At 38.0% G+C, this 21,865-nt stretch overlaps 2 protein-coding genes and 1 long non-coding RNA gene across 11 annotated transcripts in view; 2 read left to right on the top strand and 1 right to left on the bottom strand.

Moving 5' to 3' along the window:
* The window catches only part of PLS1 (plastin 1), a 129,544-nt gene extending 121,640 nt beyond the window's left edge, over positions 1-7,904 (top strand). For 2 of the 3 annotated variants that reach the window (XM_070374962.1, XM_070374968.1), the window contains exons 15-16: positions 5,363-5,487; positions 5,722-7,904. In XM_070374962.1, the coding sequence (XP_070231063.1) occupies positions 5,363-5,487; positions 5,722-5,857 (261 nt within the window). In that variant the 3' untranslated portion in view covers positions 5,858-7,904. The remainder of the gene's footprint in view (positions 1-5,362; positions 5,488-5,721) is intronic. The other variant, XM_070374955.1, reaches the window with a different exon arrangement.
* LOC138988856 (uncharacterized) overlaps positions 1-10,710 on the bottom strand; it is a 123,270-nt gene extending 112,560 nt beyond the window's left edge. For both annotated transcript variants that reach the window (XR_011465020.1, XR_011465019.1), the window contains exon 1: positions 10,331-10,710. This is a non-coding gene — a long non-coding RNA (uncharacterized lncRNA). The remainder of the gene's footprint in view (positions 1-10,330) is intronic.
* Positions 10,574-21,865, top strand: part of TRPC1 (transient receptor potential cation channel subfamily C member 1) — a 61,868-nt gene continuing 50,576 nt past the window's right edge. For 3 of the 6 annotated variants that reach the window (XM_070374926.1, XM_005888759.3, XM_005888760.3), the window contains exon 1: positions 10,574-11,186. In XM_070374926.1, coding sequence (XP_070231027.1) covers positions 11,012-11,186 — 175 coding nt within the window. In that variant the 5' untranslated portion in view covers positions 10,574-11,011. The remainder of the gene's footprint in view (positions 11,187-21,865) is intronic. The other 3 variants (XM_070374933.1, XM_070374941.1, XM_070374923.1) reach the window with 2 other exon arrangements.

Here is a 21,865-nt window from a genome sequence, read left to right as displayed (position 1 = left end):
TTGGATTAAAAGAAATATTAAAACTAGAATTACAACTTGGTGATCAGTTGAACAGAAGAGATAGTTGAAAAATGGGGGCTTCCCTGATGGATCAGAGGGTAAAGAATCCACCTGCAATGAAGCAGGCACAGGAGACCCGGATTCAATTCCTGGGTTGGGAAGATTCCCAGGAGAAAATGGCAACCCACTCTAGTATTTGTGCCTGAAAAATCCTATGGATAGAGGAGCCCCAGGCTACAGTCTAAAGGGTCACAAAGAGTCGGACATGACTGAGTGACTAACACATACACAGACACACACACACACACACACAAACCATTTAAGGGGGATGGCTTAAGAGAACAGCAGACTTGAGACTATGGGTTTACTAGAACTGAGGTGGAAAAAACATATTGCAAAAGTGCTTGGCATTTACATATGTTTGATAATAAAACCTTTAGACAGAATATAAATAATTAAGATATACAGCAGTGAATGCTAAAAAATATCTGGGCTAGGGAGGTTTCTTCCAGTTTGGTATGTTATATTTGAAAGCTATAGTAATTGGTACTAGTAAGAACCTATTAATCAAGGCAGTGCTGTACCCAGAAATTTTAGAAAAGACAAATTTACCCCTTTTAGTAGCAATGTTACTTTTCCTCACCAAGAAGATAAGGAGGTGGTATGTCAGTCAATAATGATAATCATAATTACCATTGACTGATTCCTATGTGTCACTATACGAACACATTGTTTCTTTTAATTCTCTTTTAATTCTATTAATTTGCTTTTAATTCTATAAGCAAAAAGTTTTAGAAAAGTTAAATAACTTGTCCACTGTCATTGAATGTTAAGCAGAATAGCTGGATTTCACATCCAGATCTAACTGCAGGTTGAAAGCTAAGCTATGGTGTTGTTAGCCCTGGGTTTGACATAGGCTTAGCTACTTATTAGCTGTGTGACATACTGCTCATTAATTCTGTAAATATTCAAAGCTTCTTCAGTTCAGTCGCTCAGTCGTGTCTGACTCTTTGCAACCCCATGAATTGCAGTACGCCAGGCCTCCCTGTCCATCACCAATTCCTGGAGTTCACCCAAACTCTTGTCCATCGTGTCGGTGATGCCATCCACCCATCTCATCCTCTGTTGTCCCCTTCTCCTCCTGCCCCCAATCCCTCCCAGCATCAGAGTCTTTTCCAATGAGTCAACTCTTTGCATGAGGTGGCTAAAGTATTGGAGTTTCAGCTTTAGCATTATTCCTTCCAAAGAACACCCAGGACTGATCTCCTTCAGAATGGACTGGTTGGATCTCCTTGCAGTCCAAGGGACTCACAAGAGTCTTCTCCAACACCACAGTTCAAAAGCATCAATTCTTGTGTATCAAATTAAGAAATGTATATCAAATTAACAAATTAATAATTTTCACTATCTTGAAAATCAAGCCAAACTCTAGACAAGTTGTCTATAAGATTCTGGCATTCTTTTTGCTTAAGTAATTTCTATGTGATTAACTTAAAGAAAGTGAAAGAAAAATGATGAAAATGTATTTATATACTAAACTAAGGGAGATATGCAGATAACACCACCCTTATGGCAGAAAGTGAAGAGGAACTAAAAAGCCTCTTGATGAAAGTGAAAGAGGAGAGTTAAAAAAGTTGGCTTAAAGCTCAACATTCAGAAAACTAAGATCATGGCATCTGGTCCCATCACTTCATGGGAAATAGATGGGGAAACAGTGGAAACGGTGGCAGACTTTATTTTTTTGGGGCTCCAAAATCACTGCAGATGGTGATTGCAGCCATGAAATTAAAAGACACTCCTTGGAAGCAAAGTTATGACCAACCTAGACAGCATATTAAAAAGCAGAGACATTACCTTGCCAACAAAGGTCCGTCTAGTCAAGGCTATGGTTTTTCCAGTAGTCATGTATGGATGTGACAGTTGGACTGTGAAGAAGGTTGAGTGCCGAAGAATTGATGCTTTTGAACTGTGGTGGTGGAGAAGACTCTTGAGAGTCCCTTGGACTGCAAGGAGATCCAACCAGTCTATTCTAAAGGAGATCAGTCCTGGGTGTTCTTTGGAAGGAATGATGCTAAAACTCAAACTCCAGTACTTTGGCCACCTCATGTGAAGAGTTGACTCATTGGAAAAGACTCTGATGCTGGGAGGGATTGGAGGCAGGAGAAGGGGACTACAGAGGATGAGATGGGTGGATGGCATCACTGACTCGATGGACAAGAGTTTGGGTGAACTCCAGGAGTTGGTGATGGACAGGGAGGCCTGGCGTGCTGCGATTCATGGGATCGCAAAGAGTCGGACACGACTGAGTGACTAAACTGACTGGACTGAACTGAAGGGTTTTACCATAACCCCTGCTCCTTTTGCAGTAAAATGTCTTTCGCTGATCATATGCAAATCAGAGGAGTTGGAGGATAGGTCTGTTGGTTTTTTCTGGAAACAGGAAGATAAGGGATCCAATATAATCTTTAGAAACTTAAATTTTTCATTCAACTTAGTAAGTTTTTCACAAGATGAATCATAAGGAAATAGGTGAGAAAATCCTTGTTTCGTAAATCTAAGTTAAGAAATATCTAAAATACCACAAAAAGGTATAAAGTTTCAGCTATAAGATGAATTGAGGGGAGGAGGGGAAGGGGGAGACAGAGGATGAGATGGTTGGATGGCATCTCAATGGACATTATTTTGAGCAGCCTCCAGGATAGGCCTGGCATGCTGCAGTCCACGGGGGTCTCAAAAAGTTGGACACAACTGAGCAACTGAATAACAATAAAAAGACGAATACGGTCCAAAGACCTAATGTATAACATGGTAACTATAGTTAACACTATTTTAATATAACTGAGATTGGCTGAGAGAGTAGAACTTATTTGTTTTCACACACACAATATATATACAGAAGTGAGTGACAAATGTATTAACTAGATGGGAGGAATCTTTTCACAATGTGTAGGTATACCAAATAATCAAGATGTACATTTTAAGTACCTTAGAATTTTGTCAATTTTAACTCAATAAAGCTGAAAAAAGAACAATTTTCCCCAAACTTAAAAAACTCTCCTAAGTATGTAAATAATCAAAATATAACAAAATTAAGCCACATGTCTGTTTTTGAACCACCATAGAAATATTATATGAAAGTAAGCACATAGAAAATTTTAGTTTATTATAGAATGACATGCATGTTAAGCTTTTAGAAAGTGTAATATGTAATTAGATTCTTGTAGGAAGCTTATTAAAAATGTAGATTCCTTGCCCCATCCACAAATAACCTCTCGTTACTCTAAGTGCAGGGATTAATTTGTACTTTTAATAAGCATCTTAGGCGACTTTCATGTAGGTGGTCTGCAGACTGTACATTAAGAAAACATGTGTGAGATTTTTTTCGGAAATAGAAAAGATGCCCCTAAAACAGAAGCTGGATTACTAGCATCATAAAGGACCCTAAAGTGTGTGTTAGTCACTCAGTCGTGTCCGACTCTTTGTGACCCATGGCCTATAGCCCACCAGACTCTTCTATCTTCTTCACTCCAAAAAACCCATTTCATAAAATGAACATTCTAGAAAATGAAGAATATACTTTTTTAAAAATAAATGTAGCAGTTCATAGATCCCAGCCCTCAAAAAGAACTCTGCATTCTTCACATAGCTTCAAATTGTTTTATCAGTTATTAAGAACCACATTTGGCCAGGAACTCTACTAGATGTTTTCATTTAATATTCCCAAGAATCCTGTGATATTTCCATTGTAGTGATTAGGCAAACAGTGCTTTTGGCTTCAAGTAAGAAGGCAATGGCACTCCACTCCAGTACTCTTGCCTGGAGAATCCCAGGGACGGGGGAGCCTGGTGGGCTGCCGTCTATGGGGTCGCACAGAGTCGGACACGACTGAAGTGACTTAGCAGCAGTAGCAGCAGCAAGAGATACTCAACTTAAGATGAGTTAAACCAAAAGGAAAGGTACAGAAAAATAGCAGAGATCCTGAAGTAGGGCAGACGTCAGGATTGGCTGCGCCAGTAATTGAAGGATGTCTTTCAGGTCTTTATCATCTCTGCTTTGCCATCCAAAGGGCCAGCTTCCTTCTAAAGCTGGTTTTCCTCTTATCTTCGGATAGCTGCTTGTTGTGACAAACATTTCATCCTCTCATTTACATTCAGGAAGGGGTGTTGCTAGCTTTCCATAGCTCTTCTTGAATATAAAAATTAAGCCCAGATAAATCACTATAGCAATCAGATGGGATTCCTCTCATTAACTCTTTGACTATTTTTTCCAATCTTTTTCATTCTTGTCTGCCTAATGAGTCTTTTAGACATTTTCTTCCTAAATTTCTGCCCCCACCAAAAATTTAATGCCATAGATATTAGTGTATCTGTTATTTACAGTATGCTCTATACATAAAAAGAGTAAGTTTACCACCTCACCCACAGAATAAATGGTCTACACTAATTCAGGGTCACCCTTGGAGCTGTGGTGGGGTTAGTTTTCGTTGAAGCACACATCCATGTGTGGGAGGTATGCATTCAGAGTAAAAATGTGGCTTCTGTCAGGATGGGGAAAGTAGTGAGGAATGAGTGGGCTCTGGTGCAAGCAACAGGTGCCACTATTTATGCTGAGAGACAGAACAAATAATTTGTTCAAGTACTGATAAATGGTAAAATCAATTCAGACCATGATTTCTGACTTCAATAGCAAAGTTCTATCCATTAGAATTTCGTTGTTCATTTTTAGTTGCTTTGACAGTAACATCAAAACTGAAGAATCCTGGGCATTAGAGTTGGACAGCTATATGTTCAAATACTGGTTCTGTACGGACTGGTTGTGGAATAGGTCTTTTGAGCTCTCTGACCTTCATGTTCTTCATCTTAAAAGAGAGATTCTAATTTCTTTATTACCAGACTGTTAGGATTAAACAAAAACATGTAAAGCAACAAGAATAATGCCTTTGTAAATATTAGTTCCTTTTCATTATTTTTTTTTTTTCTGAAAAATATTAAGTGAAGTCTTAGGAATCCAAGGTCTAAGATAAAGAATACTGCTAGAATTTGCAAAACTGTTCATTTAAATTTCATCTATTCCCTTTTGAAAGTTGTTTGTTTTTAATAGAATGGATACTGTAGTTAGCATACTTCAGGAACTGTCATATCCCCACACTTTATTACAGGTATGGTGACCATTCTCTATGCTGTAAGCTCAGTAAGGATAAAAGGAAAAGCATATTTTAAATGGTTTGTGATATGTGTTGGTTGCAGAATAGCTGAATGTTAAGTATAATGAAAATTTTTGAATTGCTTTTACTTATATGGTTATGACCTTCCAGTCTAACATGCACCGAAGATGTTTATGAATGTTCATCTTTATTTTCTAGGACAAATCAATTAGCACTAGCTTACCTGTCTTAGATTTAATAGATGCCATTGCACCAAATGCAGTTCGTCAAGAAATGATTAAGAGAGAAGACCTTTCTGATGAGGACAAGCTGAACAATGCTAAGTAAGCCTTATGGTTTATATTAGAACATAGTGGCTCTTTCATTCTTAATCCTTGTATGTGAAGTATTATGTCCTAAAAATTGACGTTTTAAAATACAACTTATATGGGGAATATGATTTAAAGACTCAGAAACTTAACTTTATCGTAAAGTTAATCGTGTCAAAATATTTCATTCTTTTGTTAACATATATTAAGTGACAACAAATACCAAGATATTTGTCTTGTCTTTTCAAGATACGCCATTTCTGTTGCTCGAAAGATCGGTGCCCGGATATATGCCTTACCTGATGACCTTGTGGAAGTGAAACCAAAGATGGTTATGACAGTGTTTGCATGCTTAATGGGAAAAGGACTGAACAAAATAAAATAATGAAGCATTTAATATGATTTTCTGCCACATTAAACACATTGAATGTCTCACAGTTTACAGAATTCTGAAATGCAGTAGGTATAAAACCAGAGATTATTTGTATGCTCAAAATAGTTGTAGAAATCATTAATGATTTTAATAGCCTGTTCATACTAGTTAGGATTTGTTGGTCTTTTTGGATAACACAATTTACCAGTTGATACTGATAATAGAATATGTTTATTTTCAAGATGATACTTTATGATTATTTTCATTTCCTTGAAGTCTCCTTAAAACAAGACTAATTCATTCTTTTTCATGGTTCGAAAATGATCAATACAAAAATTTTTCTGCAAGCCCTGATGTGAAGTATGTTTTGATTTTGTGTGTGTGTTGATTTTGATCATAAATGTTTTCAGAGTCAAAATCCAGCTTAATCCTTTTATTTTTTTCCTCCAGCTAGGTAAAGTGGTCCAAAACTTTAGCTTTTCTGTAAATTTCTATAGTGTCTAAAATTTTTAAGTGACAAGTATTGTTAACACTAAACTTTTTTTATATAAGGACTAACTCATGAATAAACTTCAAAGTTCATTCTCTTATATAAGTATTAATAGCAGGAGATTTTTACTTAACACTTAATTTTAACTACATGATACTTTATATATACTGCATGACATGCAGATATATATATATATAGGTAAGGTGTTATTAGAGAAATATGTGTGTGTACGTATATATATTTTGCACCTGAATTACCCAGGTTTTCTTAACTAGTATGTATACAGACAGCCCTCCATATCTGATGCCTGCATATCAGATGGTCCCACATCTGTAGATTCCCACAACTGCAGATCAAAGATATTTGAAAAAAAAAAAAAAGAATTCCAGGAAGTTAGGAAAAGCAAAACTTAAATTTGCCAAGTGCCAGCAATAATTTCCATTGCATTTACATTGTATTTTCAACTATTTACACAGTATTTACATTGTATATTAGGTATAAGTAATCTAGAGATGATTTAAAGTACATGGGAGAATATGTGTAGGTTATATACAAATACTGTTTCATATTAAGGATGTGAGCATCTGTGGATTTTGGTATCCTTGTGGTGGGTGCGTGGGGGGTTGGTTCCTGGAACCAACCCTCTGGATACTGAAGGAAGACTGTATTGGTCGGTTAGCCAACCGTGAAATAATTATTGTGCCCCCACTAGCTGTGTAACACTTTTCAGTTTGTAGCTATCTGGTACATGAAGATTTCTTTTAGAAATATTCATTTTGGGTGTGCATATAGTTACTTTTCAACTGACTTCTTTCAAATGTTTATAGCCACTGTGGCTACAGCTCTCAAGACATGTTGATGCTGTGTTGTTAGCTTCATGTTACACATGCTAATTTTTGATACTCTAGCCCTAAATAATTTAGAATATGCCTGTTAAATATCTTTAGAAGAAAGTAACACAAGCTAATATTCAGCATATTTTCACATTTTCCCAGTTTCCTTCAAATTGGCAATGTTTGATTAATACTTATGTCACTTGGGAGTAGCGATGCTTCAGATGTATTTTTGTCTGAATTTTTGGCAATAGACCGATTCTGCTCCTAACAGGTGAATCCAGAAGTCTAGTTCCTTCATCTTCCACTGTTTGTGCCAGTGAGCAGTACTGCTGTACTACAAAAAATGCTGTCATTCTATCTCACTGTGAACGAGTAGTCTAAATCCCCCATCTACCATGGATTAGAACATTCATGTTGGTAAGAGTGAGACAACTCCTATGTTTAGAATAGAAATTTTTTTGAAAGAAACATCAACAGGTGAGACTTTGAAATATATTCTTCTATAAAAGAAATAAAAAAGATTTCCTTTCTTAATTTTATAGTTTGATGATGATTATCTTATATGAAGATGTGTTCTTGCTCTTTTGTGAGATTATTTAAATTATGTTTCCCCTTTTGATTTTTTTTTCACCATATTCGCTAAGTTCTCTAACTTACATGAAATTTGGCACTTTAGACTGTTCTTTTTCTCACAAAAAATTTAATAAAATTCTGTGTATGTACAAATGTGTCCGTATTTATTTCATTTAAAGAAAAATACATAACTTTGAAAATTAATCTCACAGACTCATTTTCCAGAAAAGACTTTGTCATAAATGGATGTTGAATTTTGCCAAAAGCTTTTTCTGCATCTACTGAGATGATCATGTGGTTTTTATCTTTCAGTTTGTTGATACGGTGCATCACATTGATTGATTTGCATGTACTGAAGAATCCTTGCATCCCTGGGATATATCCCACATGATCTTGGGGTATGATCCCTTTAAATTAAAAAAAAAAAAAAGGAACAATCCCTATGCTTGAGTAAAACAAACAAAAGTTATTATTTTGGGAGAAGCAAAGGTGGTTCTATGATCCTTTAGTAGGAAGAATTTTTGGAAAGATCAACACATGATTAGTTTAAATTTAGTTTGTGATGAAATAACTTGAGTTAATTAACTCATTAAAATAAATTCATCTACTATGACCCAGGTATAATGCTAGACACTAGAGATTCAACTGAGAAAAATATAGACAAAGTTTCCTGGCCTCATGAATCTTATTTCCTATTGGAGAAAGATGGTAAACAATAAGAGTTGCAAATGGTGATAAATGCAATAAGAGAAATAAAACAGGGTAATGTGATACAGAATTAGGAACTGGGGTAAAGATTTTAGTTTGGTAGGTCAGGAAAGGTCCCTCTAGCATTGTGATATTCAGGCTGAGATATGAATGAGGAGAAGTCTGATAATTGTTCAATAGAAGGAACAAGTGCAAAGGCTCTGAGGCAGGAAGAGTCTTGCAGGCATTTTAGGCAAAGAAATATGCAAATGTGGCCTAAGAATAGAGAGGGAGAAGAAGAGAATTTGGAGATGAAGATAGGGCCTGTTACTTATAGAACTAAATCTGAATTTTCTCTCCAACTGGAGTTGTAATGGCTCTTCTCTTTGGTACCTGAGGTTCCCTGAGTTGCTTTAAGCAATGTGCTGCTTCTGAATCTTGCATGCCATTGTTCATTATAATTCTATCACTGATTTCATATCAAAGATGAAAAATATAGAGGATCCTAAAGTACCCCAATTTATGCTGGATAAAAATGAACACAAGAAACAAGGGAATCTTTTGCATCTGGGATGATTCAAAAAGACGTCTGAAGATACAGGTGCAACACTAGCTTACTTTGAAGGAGGAAAAACCCTCTAATTCTTTAGAATGTTTCCTAAGACTAGCTCCTAAAGTACATTGGAATTCTCCTGAATCTAAAAAATCAGTCCAGCCCCTGAGGGAATCCTATGGATAAGGAATCACCTAAACCCAGAAGCTTGAAAAAACTACTGATTATAGTTCTGAGCCACCTTAATTTTTACCCTGAAACACTCTGGAACTTTTGGAAGGGTCAGGGTTAGAGTTGTTCTGGTACTGACAAAAATTTTTTTACTGAACTACAAAGAGTGTGTAAGCACACACACATGTAAACAAATATGTACCACTGTGTTCAATGGCCAGATTTATTATGAGCAATTTTGACAGTCCACCAGATACACAAACTTAGAACTGTATTAAATATTAGAGAAGGGCAGATTTATGATCTACTAGGGATAAGAGAGGAAAAGCTAACATGATTCAATAGATAACCATTTTGAAGTAAACAGATGAAAATGTTTGGAAAGGTGGGCAGTCTAGTCTACTAAAGATCTCAGAGATGATGGAAAGAGGACTTTGCATAATGAGGACGATATATTTAGGAAATCTGGGAGTTAGTGTTGGCAGGACAGGGATGGAGCAAGTCAACTTGAAAAGAACAGGAAGTATTTCTCTCGAATATGTGATACTCAAGTAAATTTATATATTGCCTTAAAAACCCAAGCACTCGGGGCACAATTGAGATTTTTGCATAGTTGGCTGTGGAAAGCAATGAAAACGATTCGGGATACAATTTTCAGCCCCCCTCCCCCAGTTCTTAAAGGTGCAAAAATATGCTTTAAATCAAGCATAATTTTTTAAAAAATATTCAAGGAAGTAGCACTTACTGCATTCAGTTAGCTTTTGCTTAAATAACACTCATCTTCTAAAATCTGAGTTATAATAATATATGTGAATATGAACAAGAAACTACTGGAAGGACTGTGACATAGATCCTAATGATGTGCTTATCCAATGGTTACAGGCAAATAAATGTATGACACCAGAAATGTCATGCAAATTTTATATCACAAACTAGTTTTTTAAAAAGTACAGTTTTAGAAACGAGGGTAGCTAGCCCAGTATAACTGGACACAAACGGGTGTAGTGGTGTGGCAAGGGTCCTGTCCTTTATGCTTTAGCCAGAGGACAAAGGAATATGCAATAATTCGACAATTCCACTAGGGGTTTCGACTCAGCGTTAAGTCGTCAGAGGCTCAACGAACCACCCCGCCACATGTTTACATGTATGCACCCAGAGACCGCGAGGGAAATTACCTCAGACTTGCAACTCGGATGTCGAGAGGGTGCACCCGACCGTTCTCCTTTTCCTAGGCTGCAAGGATGCCTTCCAGGAGGCAGCGCAAGGGGTAGAGGGCGGGGTGTTCGCAGACCCCGCCTCCGTCGCAGGCCCCACCCACCGCCGATCCCACTCCGTCGTCGTAGCTAGCGCTGAGCAGAAGATGACGTGAGGAGAGCCGCGAACATCTCCTCCGGGCACTGCTCGGCTGATGATTCCCAGGGCCTTGGAGCCCGGCGCGTGTAGAATCTCCTCTTGGAGCTCCTCTCCCACCGATTTTCGTCGTCCTCTCTGGCCGGGCCGCCCCCCGCGCGGCCCTTGCGGCTCCTGGCACGGCCCCTCGCTCGGCTGCCGCCCTGGCGCGCGCCACCCTGTCGTCCCCGGACGGGCGCGGACCCGCTCGGCCTGGGCGCCGGCGGCTGGGGAGGGGGCGCTGGCCCCGGGGCCGCGCATGCGCTGCCACCAGTCTGGGGCTGTCTGTGGAAGGCGAGTGCTGGCTCCGTGGGGAGGCGACGCCCTTCGGGGCCAACGGGCCTCGAGCAGAGGCGGCCGTGGGAACGACTCATCCCTTTTCCAGCCGGGGGGCGGGGCTGGGATCGGGGTCGGGGCTGGCGGGGGCCCCGCCCCCGTCCCCTGGCCTGCCCCCTTCATGGGCCGCGATGATGGCGGCCCTGTACCCGAGCACGGACCTCTCGGGCGCCTCCTCCTCCTCCCTGCCTTCTTCCCCATCCTCCTCTTCGTCGCCAAACGAGGTGATGGCGCTGAAGGATGTGCGGGAAGTGAAGGAGGAGAACACCCTGAATGAGAAGCTTTTCTTGCTGGCGTGCGACAAGGGTGAGAGCGAGGCCCCTTTCTCCGCTTTTGGATGCTCCTGCCTTCCACACCCCTCACCCTCTTCCCGGCCTCAACTTGGGGCATTCCCTCTTGCTCTCGCGCCGAGCGTCTGTTCCCGCCGCGCCCGCTGCATCACTGGGGCCGCCGGGCACCGCCTCTGCCTCGGGTGTGCGGAGCTGAAGGGCGGGAGCAGCCGCGGGTGCCGCCCTCGGAGCCCCGCGCCTGGGGGCGGCGGCTCTGCCCTTGGTCTCCTTTCGTGGGGTCCGGAGTTGAGGTAGCGTCGTGGGAGCCGAGACGCTGCTAGGGTTTCAGCCTCAGCTCCGCTACTGCCCACCTGGGTCTCCTGATCTCCCCTTTGGGGTTTCAGTTCTTTACGGAAGCCCAGAGGTTTTGTCTAGTTTGGGACTTTTCAGTCCTAAAATCCCATGTCCTTGCTTGGGGGGTTTCTCTTGCTTATGGGCTTTCAGTTGTTTTTTGTTTTCTTTCTTTCTTTCTTTCTTTTTTTAACGTTACTTGTATTATTTAACTCCAGCCACCTAGTGTTCTGTGATTGTTGGATGGGATTAGGTATTTTAGTATCCTAGGTGGACATAAAGACAGGGCTTTACCGAAAATTCTAAGTTCCAAAGTTTCTCCAAATTTACGGAACAGCTTTGTTCATGCTTTTTATAGGAGAGAAAGGTTTATTGTTCTTCCTTCTTCGGGAAATACAGGTAGTACAAAATAATTTGGGGTCGTAAAAGAGTCGGACAGGACTTCACGACCAAACAGCAACGAACAAAATAATTACAGGGCAAAGATTTGGAATATATTTAATGTGTTTCTTCTTTTTCTTTAATCTGGAAATCGATCAGTTTTATGGCCATAATAACGTCTCTTCACTTAAGCGTTCATCTCTCTATTGATGAATATAATAAAAAGAATGGGAAATTCATTGCCCGAAGACTGCTTTTATTTCCTACATGTAAAAAAGCGTTCTAACTTTTCTTTGTAAATTTATTCAGCTTGGCTTCCAATGGCCATGCTTACTTAGGAAAAATGTTTAGGATCATGCAAACTTCCAAAACATAAACCCAAAGGGCAACTTACCTTGTGATAAGATTACAGAGGATTTTTTGGTCTCTGTGTTTTTTAAATAAATGACAGCCTCCTTAACTCCTGTCACTGTTTTTGAGATAGGATTTCATTTACGCAACTTTTTGAAAACACATTTAAGTATAAGCAAAGTCTACCTGTGTCCATCGTGAGTAACTTTTATGCTTTTATGTAATAGTATTAAATTATATGATGAAAGCATATGTGGAAGTCCACCATGGACACAGTTTGGAGTAGTCTTGAAAATGTAAAGAAACATACAACCTCATAAATGTCACTGTCTCTGGATTATGTAAAATTTTTAGTATTTTGGAGTAGATAGTCTGAATTCTCTTCCTTTAAAATTTCTCTCAGATGGGGAAAAAAAAAACTCGGGGTGGAGGGTGGGGAACAGATTGTGTTTATACTAGAATTACTAAGTGGCTGCTACTTCCTTCTACCCCAGCTTACTGAGCAACGGTTATTTTAAAGCAAACAGAGATTATGTCAAGAGAGGCAATTTAATATTCTTGTCAAACTGAGGACAGAGGAATGTCATAATGGAACATAGCTTGAGTAAATACTTGTATGGTGTGTATATTTAGGATTATTGCATGACATATCTCAAAAGTGTTTTAATGTATGATAGCTTTGTAGCCTGTCCAGTCATGCCATTTGAAATAGCCTTGGTATTCTTTGTTAGTTTCCTTTTTATAACATCAGTAAGATCCTTGGAGAGATTTGGCTTTTGGAGGTAGGGTGAAAAGTAAATATGTATGCTTTTTCTCTCACATGTAAATTAAAAACAATTTTAACAAGTGAGATGAAATAGGTACTTTTTGTTTCAGGTATGTTGAAATGAATTCTTGGGTTAGATTTTGAAAAATGGCTTATTTCTTACATGTACTTATGATATACATTTATGCTAAAAAATAAATTTAAATTTGAATTATAGCAGGTTTTTTTTTGTTTGTTTATATTCACTAATAGTTAAACCTTTTTCAGGGTTACCCAAACCAAATCTAAAAGTGAAAAATTTCCTAAAGTAGCTATGGTTTCCACTATTACTTTGGAGCTTTCATCAAGCCAAATGGCAAACGTTTACTCAGACAGCTTTCTGGGTAGAGTCATATGCTTTTCATAGATGATTTCATTTAATCCTCACAACCCCGTGAGCCAGATATGTTGTTACCCCTGTTTTCCAAATGAGGAAAATGAGGCTTAGCAAAACTTTATAATTACTTTGCCCAAGGTTACATTAGTTAGGAAGTAGTAGAACTAGGATCTATTTTGAGTCTGTACTCTTTAAACTACTGAGTTTTATTGATGTAGTTGAATGAATGAAAATCATTTGTGATAGAAAAGACACATCCATATTTGGAAGTTACTGGTTGGAAATTAAACTTGCTCTCTATGACTCTTTTTTTAACTGAGCTTTCCATGGATTATATTTGTCCAGTAAAAGTAAAAAAGGATGAGAGCAAATTTGCTATAGATGATCTGTGTTTCTCATCCTTTTTCATTTAGCAGTTTTTCTCTATGTGTGTAAAATGTTCATAATGTATTCCACTTGAGAATTCCTAAAGCAGAAATTGTGAAGATGCAGTGTTAATCTATTGTTAGGTGGGTGGCTCTTTGAAAATTGTGTACAGATTAAGGAATAAAGGAAAAAAATAGGAAATAAAAATGATTTTACAGTTTGATTTTATAGTGTATATAGCTGGCTTTTATGTAAATTAGTTCTATAGATCTAGGCAAGTGCTGATCCAGGTTCAGTTCAGTTCAGTTGCTCAGTCGTGTCCAACTCTTTGCGACCCCATGAATCGCAGCATGCCAGGCCTCCCTGTCCATCACCAACTCCCGAAGTTTACTCAAACTCATGTCCATTGAGTCGGTGATGCCATCCAGCCATCTCATCCTCTGTAGTCCCCTTCCCCTCCTGCCCCCAATCCCTCCCAGCATCAGAATCTTTTCCAATGAGTCAACTCTTTGCATGAGGTGGCCAAAGTACTGGAGTTTCAGCTTTAGCATCAGTCCTTCGAAAGAACACCCAGGACTGGTCTCCTTTAGGATGGACTGATTGGATCTCCTTGCAGTCCAAGGGACTCTCAAGAGTCTTCTCCAACACCACAGTCCAAAAGCATCAGTTCTTCGGCGCTCAGCTTTCTTCACAGTCCAACTCTCACATCCATACATGACCACTGGAAAAACCATAGCCTTGACTAGACGGACCTTTGTTGGGAAAGTAATGTCTCAGCTTTTGAATATGCTGTCTAGGTAGTGGCCACTTAATAGTGGCTGTTGCTGATCTTGAAAGTGTGTCAGAATCATCTCAAAGGTAACATTGGTTCTTGTCTTTCTGAAAAATTTAGAAGAAAAAGTAAATAGAATATTCCTGTGCCAGTTTTTGTAAAGTCTGCCCCAACCACCTAGTAAAATTCTGAGTACGCATGTTCTTTTTAGACATAGAATGCTGTAGTTTAGAGGTAAAGGTTAGTTGAAATAAGAGCGGCTATACATGTGGAGAAGGAAATGGCAACCCACTCCAGTGTTTTTGCCTGGAGAATCCCAGGGACGGGGGAGCCTGGTGCGCTGTCGTCTCTGGGGTCGCACAGAGTCGGACACGACTGAAACAACTTAGCAGCAGCAGCAGCATACATGTGTTATTTTATGAAGTATCAAGCAGTGATTCTTAGCACCCATTGTCTTTTTCCTTTCTCATTTAGAGTTAAGTGTAGTAATGAGCTGCTTTTATTTGTGGGAGACAGTGGTTTACTTCAGGCCTTTGGGCTGGAGAAAAGATTAATACCTTTATTTAGGGAGCACCTAAGCTGGAGAAGGCAATGGCACCCCACTCCAGTACTCTTGCCTGGAAAATCCCATGGACGGAGGAGCCTGGTGGACTGCAGTCCATGGGGTCGCGAAGAGTCAGACATGACTGAGCGACTTCGCTTTCACTTTTCACTTTCATGCATTGGAGAAGGAAATGGCAACCCACTTCAGTGTTCTTACCTGGAGAATCCCAGGGACGGGGGAGCCTGGTGGGCTGCCGTCTATGGGGGCGCACAGAGTCGGACACGACTGAAGCGACTTAGCAGCAGCAGCAAGGTACATACACTCTTTGAAAGTAACTTGAGTAGATGGTGGCTTTAGTATAAATCCTTTAATTTGCTGATTATCGGTCATCAGTTCTTGTGCAGAAAAAGAAAATGATGAAAGGACTCAGTCTGGATTCATTCCCTGTCAGCTTTTCATGAAGAGCATTTTCAGGAAATTTGATTTGCAATTAATGTCAGGAGGCCTTTGAATTTCAGCATTTAGGAGTCAGGGGAGGGATGGAAAGAATCGAATTTCACCCTTATTCTTGGGCTTAATAATCTAGAGTCTTGTGTCACCTTTGTGGTATGATTTGTTGCATTGTATGGAGCATGCTTTGATGCCTGGATTACACTTAAATTTTGCTTGCCTTTGTTTCAGCATGCTTTTAAAATGGGTAACATTTCCAGGAGAAGTAATATCAAGCTGCTGTTTAATAGCACTTTTACTTAATGTATTTAGTGGGACTTTTAAAGAAGCTGTTTGAAAAGAGACTTTGAAGTGTTTGGGCTTGGAGAGGATGGCAGTGGGAAGAAAAAGTGCAGAGTACTGGGAACTGCCGAGAACTTATGTTGGCAAGGGACACCTAATATAAAGAGGTATGTGGTGTGACGGGAGAAAACTTTGCAGCAAGGAGAGGTAAAGAGGGTACTATAGACACAATTCTACAAACATTTCACAAATTGTCATTAGTGTAAGTATTTTGGACAAGAGAGTTTTTCAAATCACCAGTGGTGGCATGCCGTATGGTTCAGTTATCTTGTGGATATTGTATAACAGACTGATCATCGAGCAGCCAGCTACTTCTTAGTTCTGTACTGCTAGTATTTCTTTGTAGTGATTTCACAAGTTTCCTTATTTCTTTATTTCATTTTTAATTTGCTGCTCTTTTCTACAATTCATCATCTGAATGTATAATATTTATCAAGTTAATTTTGTTAAGGCACTGTAAAGGTGGTTTATCAAGAAATAACTGACTACATCCCTATCTTTTTAGTAGCTTCTTGTGTAATGAAGATGCTCTCTTGTGAGGAGCAGTAAGGAAAAAAAGTATGTTTGGGCCTAATCTGTCTCACGGGAAGAAACAAGTGCTCAATTTAACTACATGGCCTATTTATGATTTGGAAGATGGGATATTCTTAGTATACAGTCAGTCTTTTATCTGGGAAGCTAAACAAATGTAACCCAAGCCAAACCCCTTTACCTAGTATATTATAAACTTCGGGGAGGATGTTAAAAGATTAGGTTTTATTGCATGGATATTGTTGCAACCTAGGAATAATTCCTCTTCTTCCCTGCTTCCAGTATTTTAAATATCTTCCTTATAATTGACTTCATATACTGACTTCATACAGATATATTGATACTAAGAAGTTTAAATTCTAGGATTAGTAATTTAATATGTAATGAGTTCAAAAGCTATCACTAAAAGGTGATTAAGTAGTGACTTTTAAAAACATAAACAAATTATCAGGACTAATATGTGGGGTTATCCAATACCATATCCTATAGTTGTGAAATTCAGTGGAATTTCTTTGGATGCCCAAACTTTGTGACCTATAAAATGGTGATCAGCACTGTTATTAATATTAGTTTCTGTTAAAAAACAAACAAACTCATGTTTGTTTTCTGGTCATATTTGTTGCTACATTACTAGTCCTTTTATATTTTTGTAGCTCCATTTATATTGATCATTAGTGTACTTTTTCAGTTCTATAAATATGTATAATTTAAATGTATGTGAGATTAAATTTAAGCAACACAATAAATCATTTATGAAACTGTAATACTATATACCTGATATTAACAAAGTTTTACAGTACTTGTAACATCACTGTGAATTGCGTCTCAAATCATATTCCAGACTGTAATTACAAAGTAAACATTGCTTCTAATAGATCCAAAAATATATTAGCGGTTTTAAATTTATAAACTAATTTACTCTAAAAAAAAAAAAAACACACCATTACCTTCTATACTATTAATATAATATTTTCCTGAAGCATTTCAGCTTTGCTCTTTTGCCAGGTGATATTCATTATCACTAATTGTCTTCATTAACAGATATAAATGAGAAATTACAGTAATAATTGTCTTATTACAGAAATATTCAGAGTATTATGGACAGGTCAGTATACCATGCTTCTGAGTATCTAATTTTGGAGATTTCATTCACAGCAATGTGAATGGAAATCCATTAGGGGTCTATGATAAATACGGGCTTTTGCATGTTTGATAAAGCTACATTTTTAAATCATTTTCACTCTAAAAGTCTTACATGTAGTTTTTGTCTTTTTTTAAAGAATTTGGTTCAAACTAATTTGAAGTTTGCTGTGGAGTTAACATTTTGATCAGTATTGTTACTACTTATATTTCTAGAGCCAACAATTGAATTTGATCTTGGCACTGTATTTTTTATCTCATTATTTTTTCCTCTTAATAAATAAAATCTGTTTTAAGCATCATTAATATAGTTCAACTAGAATGTCACGTGCCATAATCAAAAAGTTATAGAAACTTGGTTTGAAAAACAGATTTTTTGACATATATCATCCCATACTTCACAACTAACTGAAAATTTGGTTACTATAAAATTAAACTGACCAACATGAGCGCTCCCATTTCAGTGATTTTGAAATTTATCGTCATATGCCAGAAAATAAAATGAGATGCCACCAGTTCTTCATTGATACTATGACATTTCTCCACTGTCTCAAATTGAAAGAAAGTGAAAGTGAAGTCACTCAGTCATGTCCAACTCTTGGTGACCCCATGGACTGTAGCCTACCAGGCTCCTCTGTCCATAGGATTTTCCAGGCAAGAGTACTGGAGTGCGTTGCCGTTTCCTTTTCCAGGAGATCTTCCTGGCCTAGGGATTGAACCCAGGTCTCCTGCATTGTAGGCAGAGGCTTTACCGTCTGAACTACCAGGGAAGTCCTTCTCAAGTTGGCCAGGGTGAATATATCAAGGTGGTCAGGGAAAATTTGTTGCTAAGGATCTATGGAATTACCCTGGTATTTTTATATACGATTTCATTTTTTAAAATTGTTGGTTAGGACTTGCTGTATTGATTTCGTGACTGCAAATGGGTTGCAACCTGCAGTTTGGAAAACTCTGGTTGTAAAAAGATCATGGTGAGAGAGAGAGTGGCTCCTAGGTAAATTCAGAATGGTAGCAAGCCCTAGGTCCCATAGGGCTTAGTAAGCCACAGTAAAGATTATAGAACTTACTAAAGTGTGATTAAAAGTCTTGAGGATTAAAAACCTGATTTTCATATGATCACTCTGGCTGCTGAGTGGAGAGTGGATTAAAGGGCTGATGCCAGGTTAGAGGTGGGCCCACAGGCCAAATCCAACCACCACCTGTCTCTGTAAAGCCTGTGAGCAAAGAATGGTTTTTACATACATTTCAAATGGTCAGGAATAAGTCAAAAGAAGAATATATTTCATAATGTGAAGATAATATGAAATTTAAACTTGGGTGTCCATAAATGAATTTTTATTAGAACATATTGAAGCTCATTGTGTACATATGGTTTATGGTCACTTTTGTGCAGCAAGAACAGGGTTGAGTATTTACATCGGGGATAGTATGGCCCACAAAGCCTAAATATTTACCATATGGCCCTTTAGAGAAAAAGTTTGTTGACCCCGGTAGTAGAGTTTAGGTAGCCACATCAGTGAAGAGGTAGGTGCAGAGTCCAGGAGAGAGATGGTGGTGTCCTGGACTGAAGGTAGCAGTGCATGTGCATGGGTACAAGTAGATAAGTATGGGAAACATTTTGGAGACAGGACCGAGAAGTTTTGCTGTTGAGTTTGTTTACTGGTGGAATTGATTGAAAGTTTCTTTTTCCTTCACTGAATAAAGACAGCCATCTAGCCAAAAAAGTAAATGGATCATGTTGCATTTCCTGCTGTATGTGATATTCGAAAAGATGTATGTAACTTTCAAAAGCAACTTTAGCGTAAAATGAAAAACATTTCTACGTTTGCCTGACCCATAAGACATTTTTACTTGTAATCCTTCTCTATAACTAGCTTCTTGCTATGTATTTAAAATTTACTAACCTCTTTTCACATATACACCCATTATAAATATTAAGACTGTTTTGGGCTTTCTGAATACAGTACATTGTTTTAAATGGCTTGCAAATTTAAACTTAAGTAGAATGCTTAGGAACCACTCTAGGTCTCTTATTGGTTCTGTGACTATTGTTTGTGGTTGTTTTTTTGCGTGAGTGTGTCAGCTGTGGCAGGGTGGAAATTTTAATAAAATTTTTATTATGAATTTTATTTATATTTTCCTTGTATAGCCCCCTAACTGTAATGGAAATAGTCTTTGAAACCATAAAGCTGTAGATTCTGAATTTGCAATACAAATTACTTTTTAAACAGTAATTCAAACTTTTAAATGTGTAGCAGTTGTTTTTGATCATTTGTTATACATGAAATTTATAAAATTTTGTAAGAATTATATTTATATAGTTCTTTATGCCTTTCTGTCTCTTAACAGTATTGCTGACTAAATAATTTGAAGACCCTTTTGATTCAAATCACATAGAAATTTTAGATAAAATATAACAAACGTCCATTTAAATGAATAACTGAGCTTTCAAGAAAGTAAGGAAAATTCAAGCATAAAGAAAAGACTGAAAAACAGAGGAGTGTGTAAGCAGACATTTGACTGCTCTGTGGGTGGGAGCAAGAGTTAATGGTCTGCACGTTGTTGGGATTAGACTTTTAATGCCCATGTGGAAGTAAGTTACAAAGCCTTGAGTTTGTACAAAGTGGAGAGTTGGAACAGCATGCAAGCATGAAACCAGGATCCATAAAGGACTATATACTTCTAGCAAAGGGGTAGATGAGGAAAAGAACCCATCCATCAGCAAAGGGAGACTACAAAGAAGCTTTTAAATACGATTTCCCTAAAGATTTGTAACTGTGTTCCTGCCTCTTGTTGGCTTGGAATTTAAATTAATATTAACTTCTTGATCTGGGAAAACCTAAACTGAGAAATTAATATAAAAAAAGATTCGTGGTGTAGCAGAACCTCTGAGTTATTTGGAAGACGTGAACACATACATCCTTGGTGGGGCAAGCTTTCAAACTAGGCTGTCTAGGTTCCCAAAGTTAAACCACATGAAGTTGAGTTTGCAGTACCCAATTGAAAATTTCATTATCACAGATGACACAATGAATAGGGTTAAATCCATTAGGCCCTCAGATAATTATTGTGTTTTGTTGTTATTTAAGCACTAAGTCATGTCTGAGTCTTCTGCAACCCATGGACTGTAGCTGCCAGGCTCCTCTGTCCATGAGATTTTCCAGGCAAGAATACTGGAATAGGTTGCCATTTCCTTCTCCAGGGGATCTTCTCGACTGAAAGATTGAACCCATGTCTCTTGTATTGGCAGGGGATTTCTTTATCACTGAGCCACGAGGGAAGCCCAGTTGTCATACAGAGACCATAAAATAAGTGTTTAAATGACAAAAAGCTTAAAATAATGAAAACATAAAGTAGATCAAAAGATTCGGAAAGGAATCCAATAAAGCTTAGAGAAATAAAAAATATAGTCAGTAAAAAAAATAATGAATGGAGAAATCAGCAGAAACAGTTAAAGGAGGAATAAATGACTTGAAGAGAAATGTGAAGAATTTATCCTGAAGCAGAAAAGAGAGGAAGAAAGAAGAAAAATATACCTTTAGAGACACAGAATTTGGAATAGGATGATCTAACATAATACCTAAAGGAGTTCCAATAGGAGAAAGAATAATATGGAAATGAAGCAATATTTTAAGAACAAATGGCTGAAATATTGCATATTAATGAAGGGCAGAGTCAGATTCAGAAATGAGTCCCAAGGATAAAGAAAAAAAATGTTCCTCACCTAGGCACATCATGAAATCAAAGAAAATAGAGCCAGAGTTTTTATGGGTAGCATTCTCCTACAACTAAGACACTGAAATAAATTCACCTGAAATAAGGTTTTAAAGTTATTTTCTAGGATTAGTGATAAATTTTCACTGATCTATCTGCATGTTCACTATTGGTTCAACTTGTGATTCAGAACTTCACTTTGCAAAGTGATAAGTTTTAAGTTTTTGCCATGGAGCGTTAGTATTTAAATATAAATTAATAGTGCTTTGAGGAAATAATTTCTTTTTCTGACTGGTTTTCTTGAGGGAACTAAGGAATACACCAAGAAAACTACCATTCAACACCTTCCAAAAATGAGGACTTAAAAGTCACTGGTTAAAAATAATAGTGTAATTTGAAATGTTAACCAAAAAAAAAAAAAAATCTGTTACTTTTCTTTGTTATTCACTCAGTCCAGTTTTAGAATTTCTCTTTCTGTATCATGAAATCATTCATTTCTTTTTCCTTCTGGTTTCCACTCTGATTGTTCTCTTCCTGTTTCTTATTCATAGACTGACAAGGAACAGCTATATTTGCAAGTCACTTTAAATGGTTTATTCATCTTATGTTTAAAAAGCAAGATGAAATAAAGC

The sequence above is a fragment of the Bos mutus genome, chromosome 1 (genome assembly GCF_027580195.1).
Source record: "Bos mutus isolate GX-2022 chromosome 1, NWIPB_WYAK_1.1, whole genome shotgun sequence".
Classification (NCBI taxonomy): Eukaryota; Metazoa; Chordata; class Mammalia; order Artiodactyla; family Bovidae; genus Bos; species Bos mutus.
The sequence above is the reverse complement of the archived record's forward strand: the minus strand, read 5'-3'. Positions and strand labels throughout refer to the sequence as shown.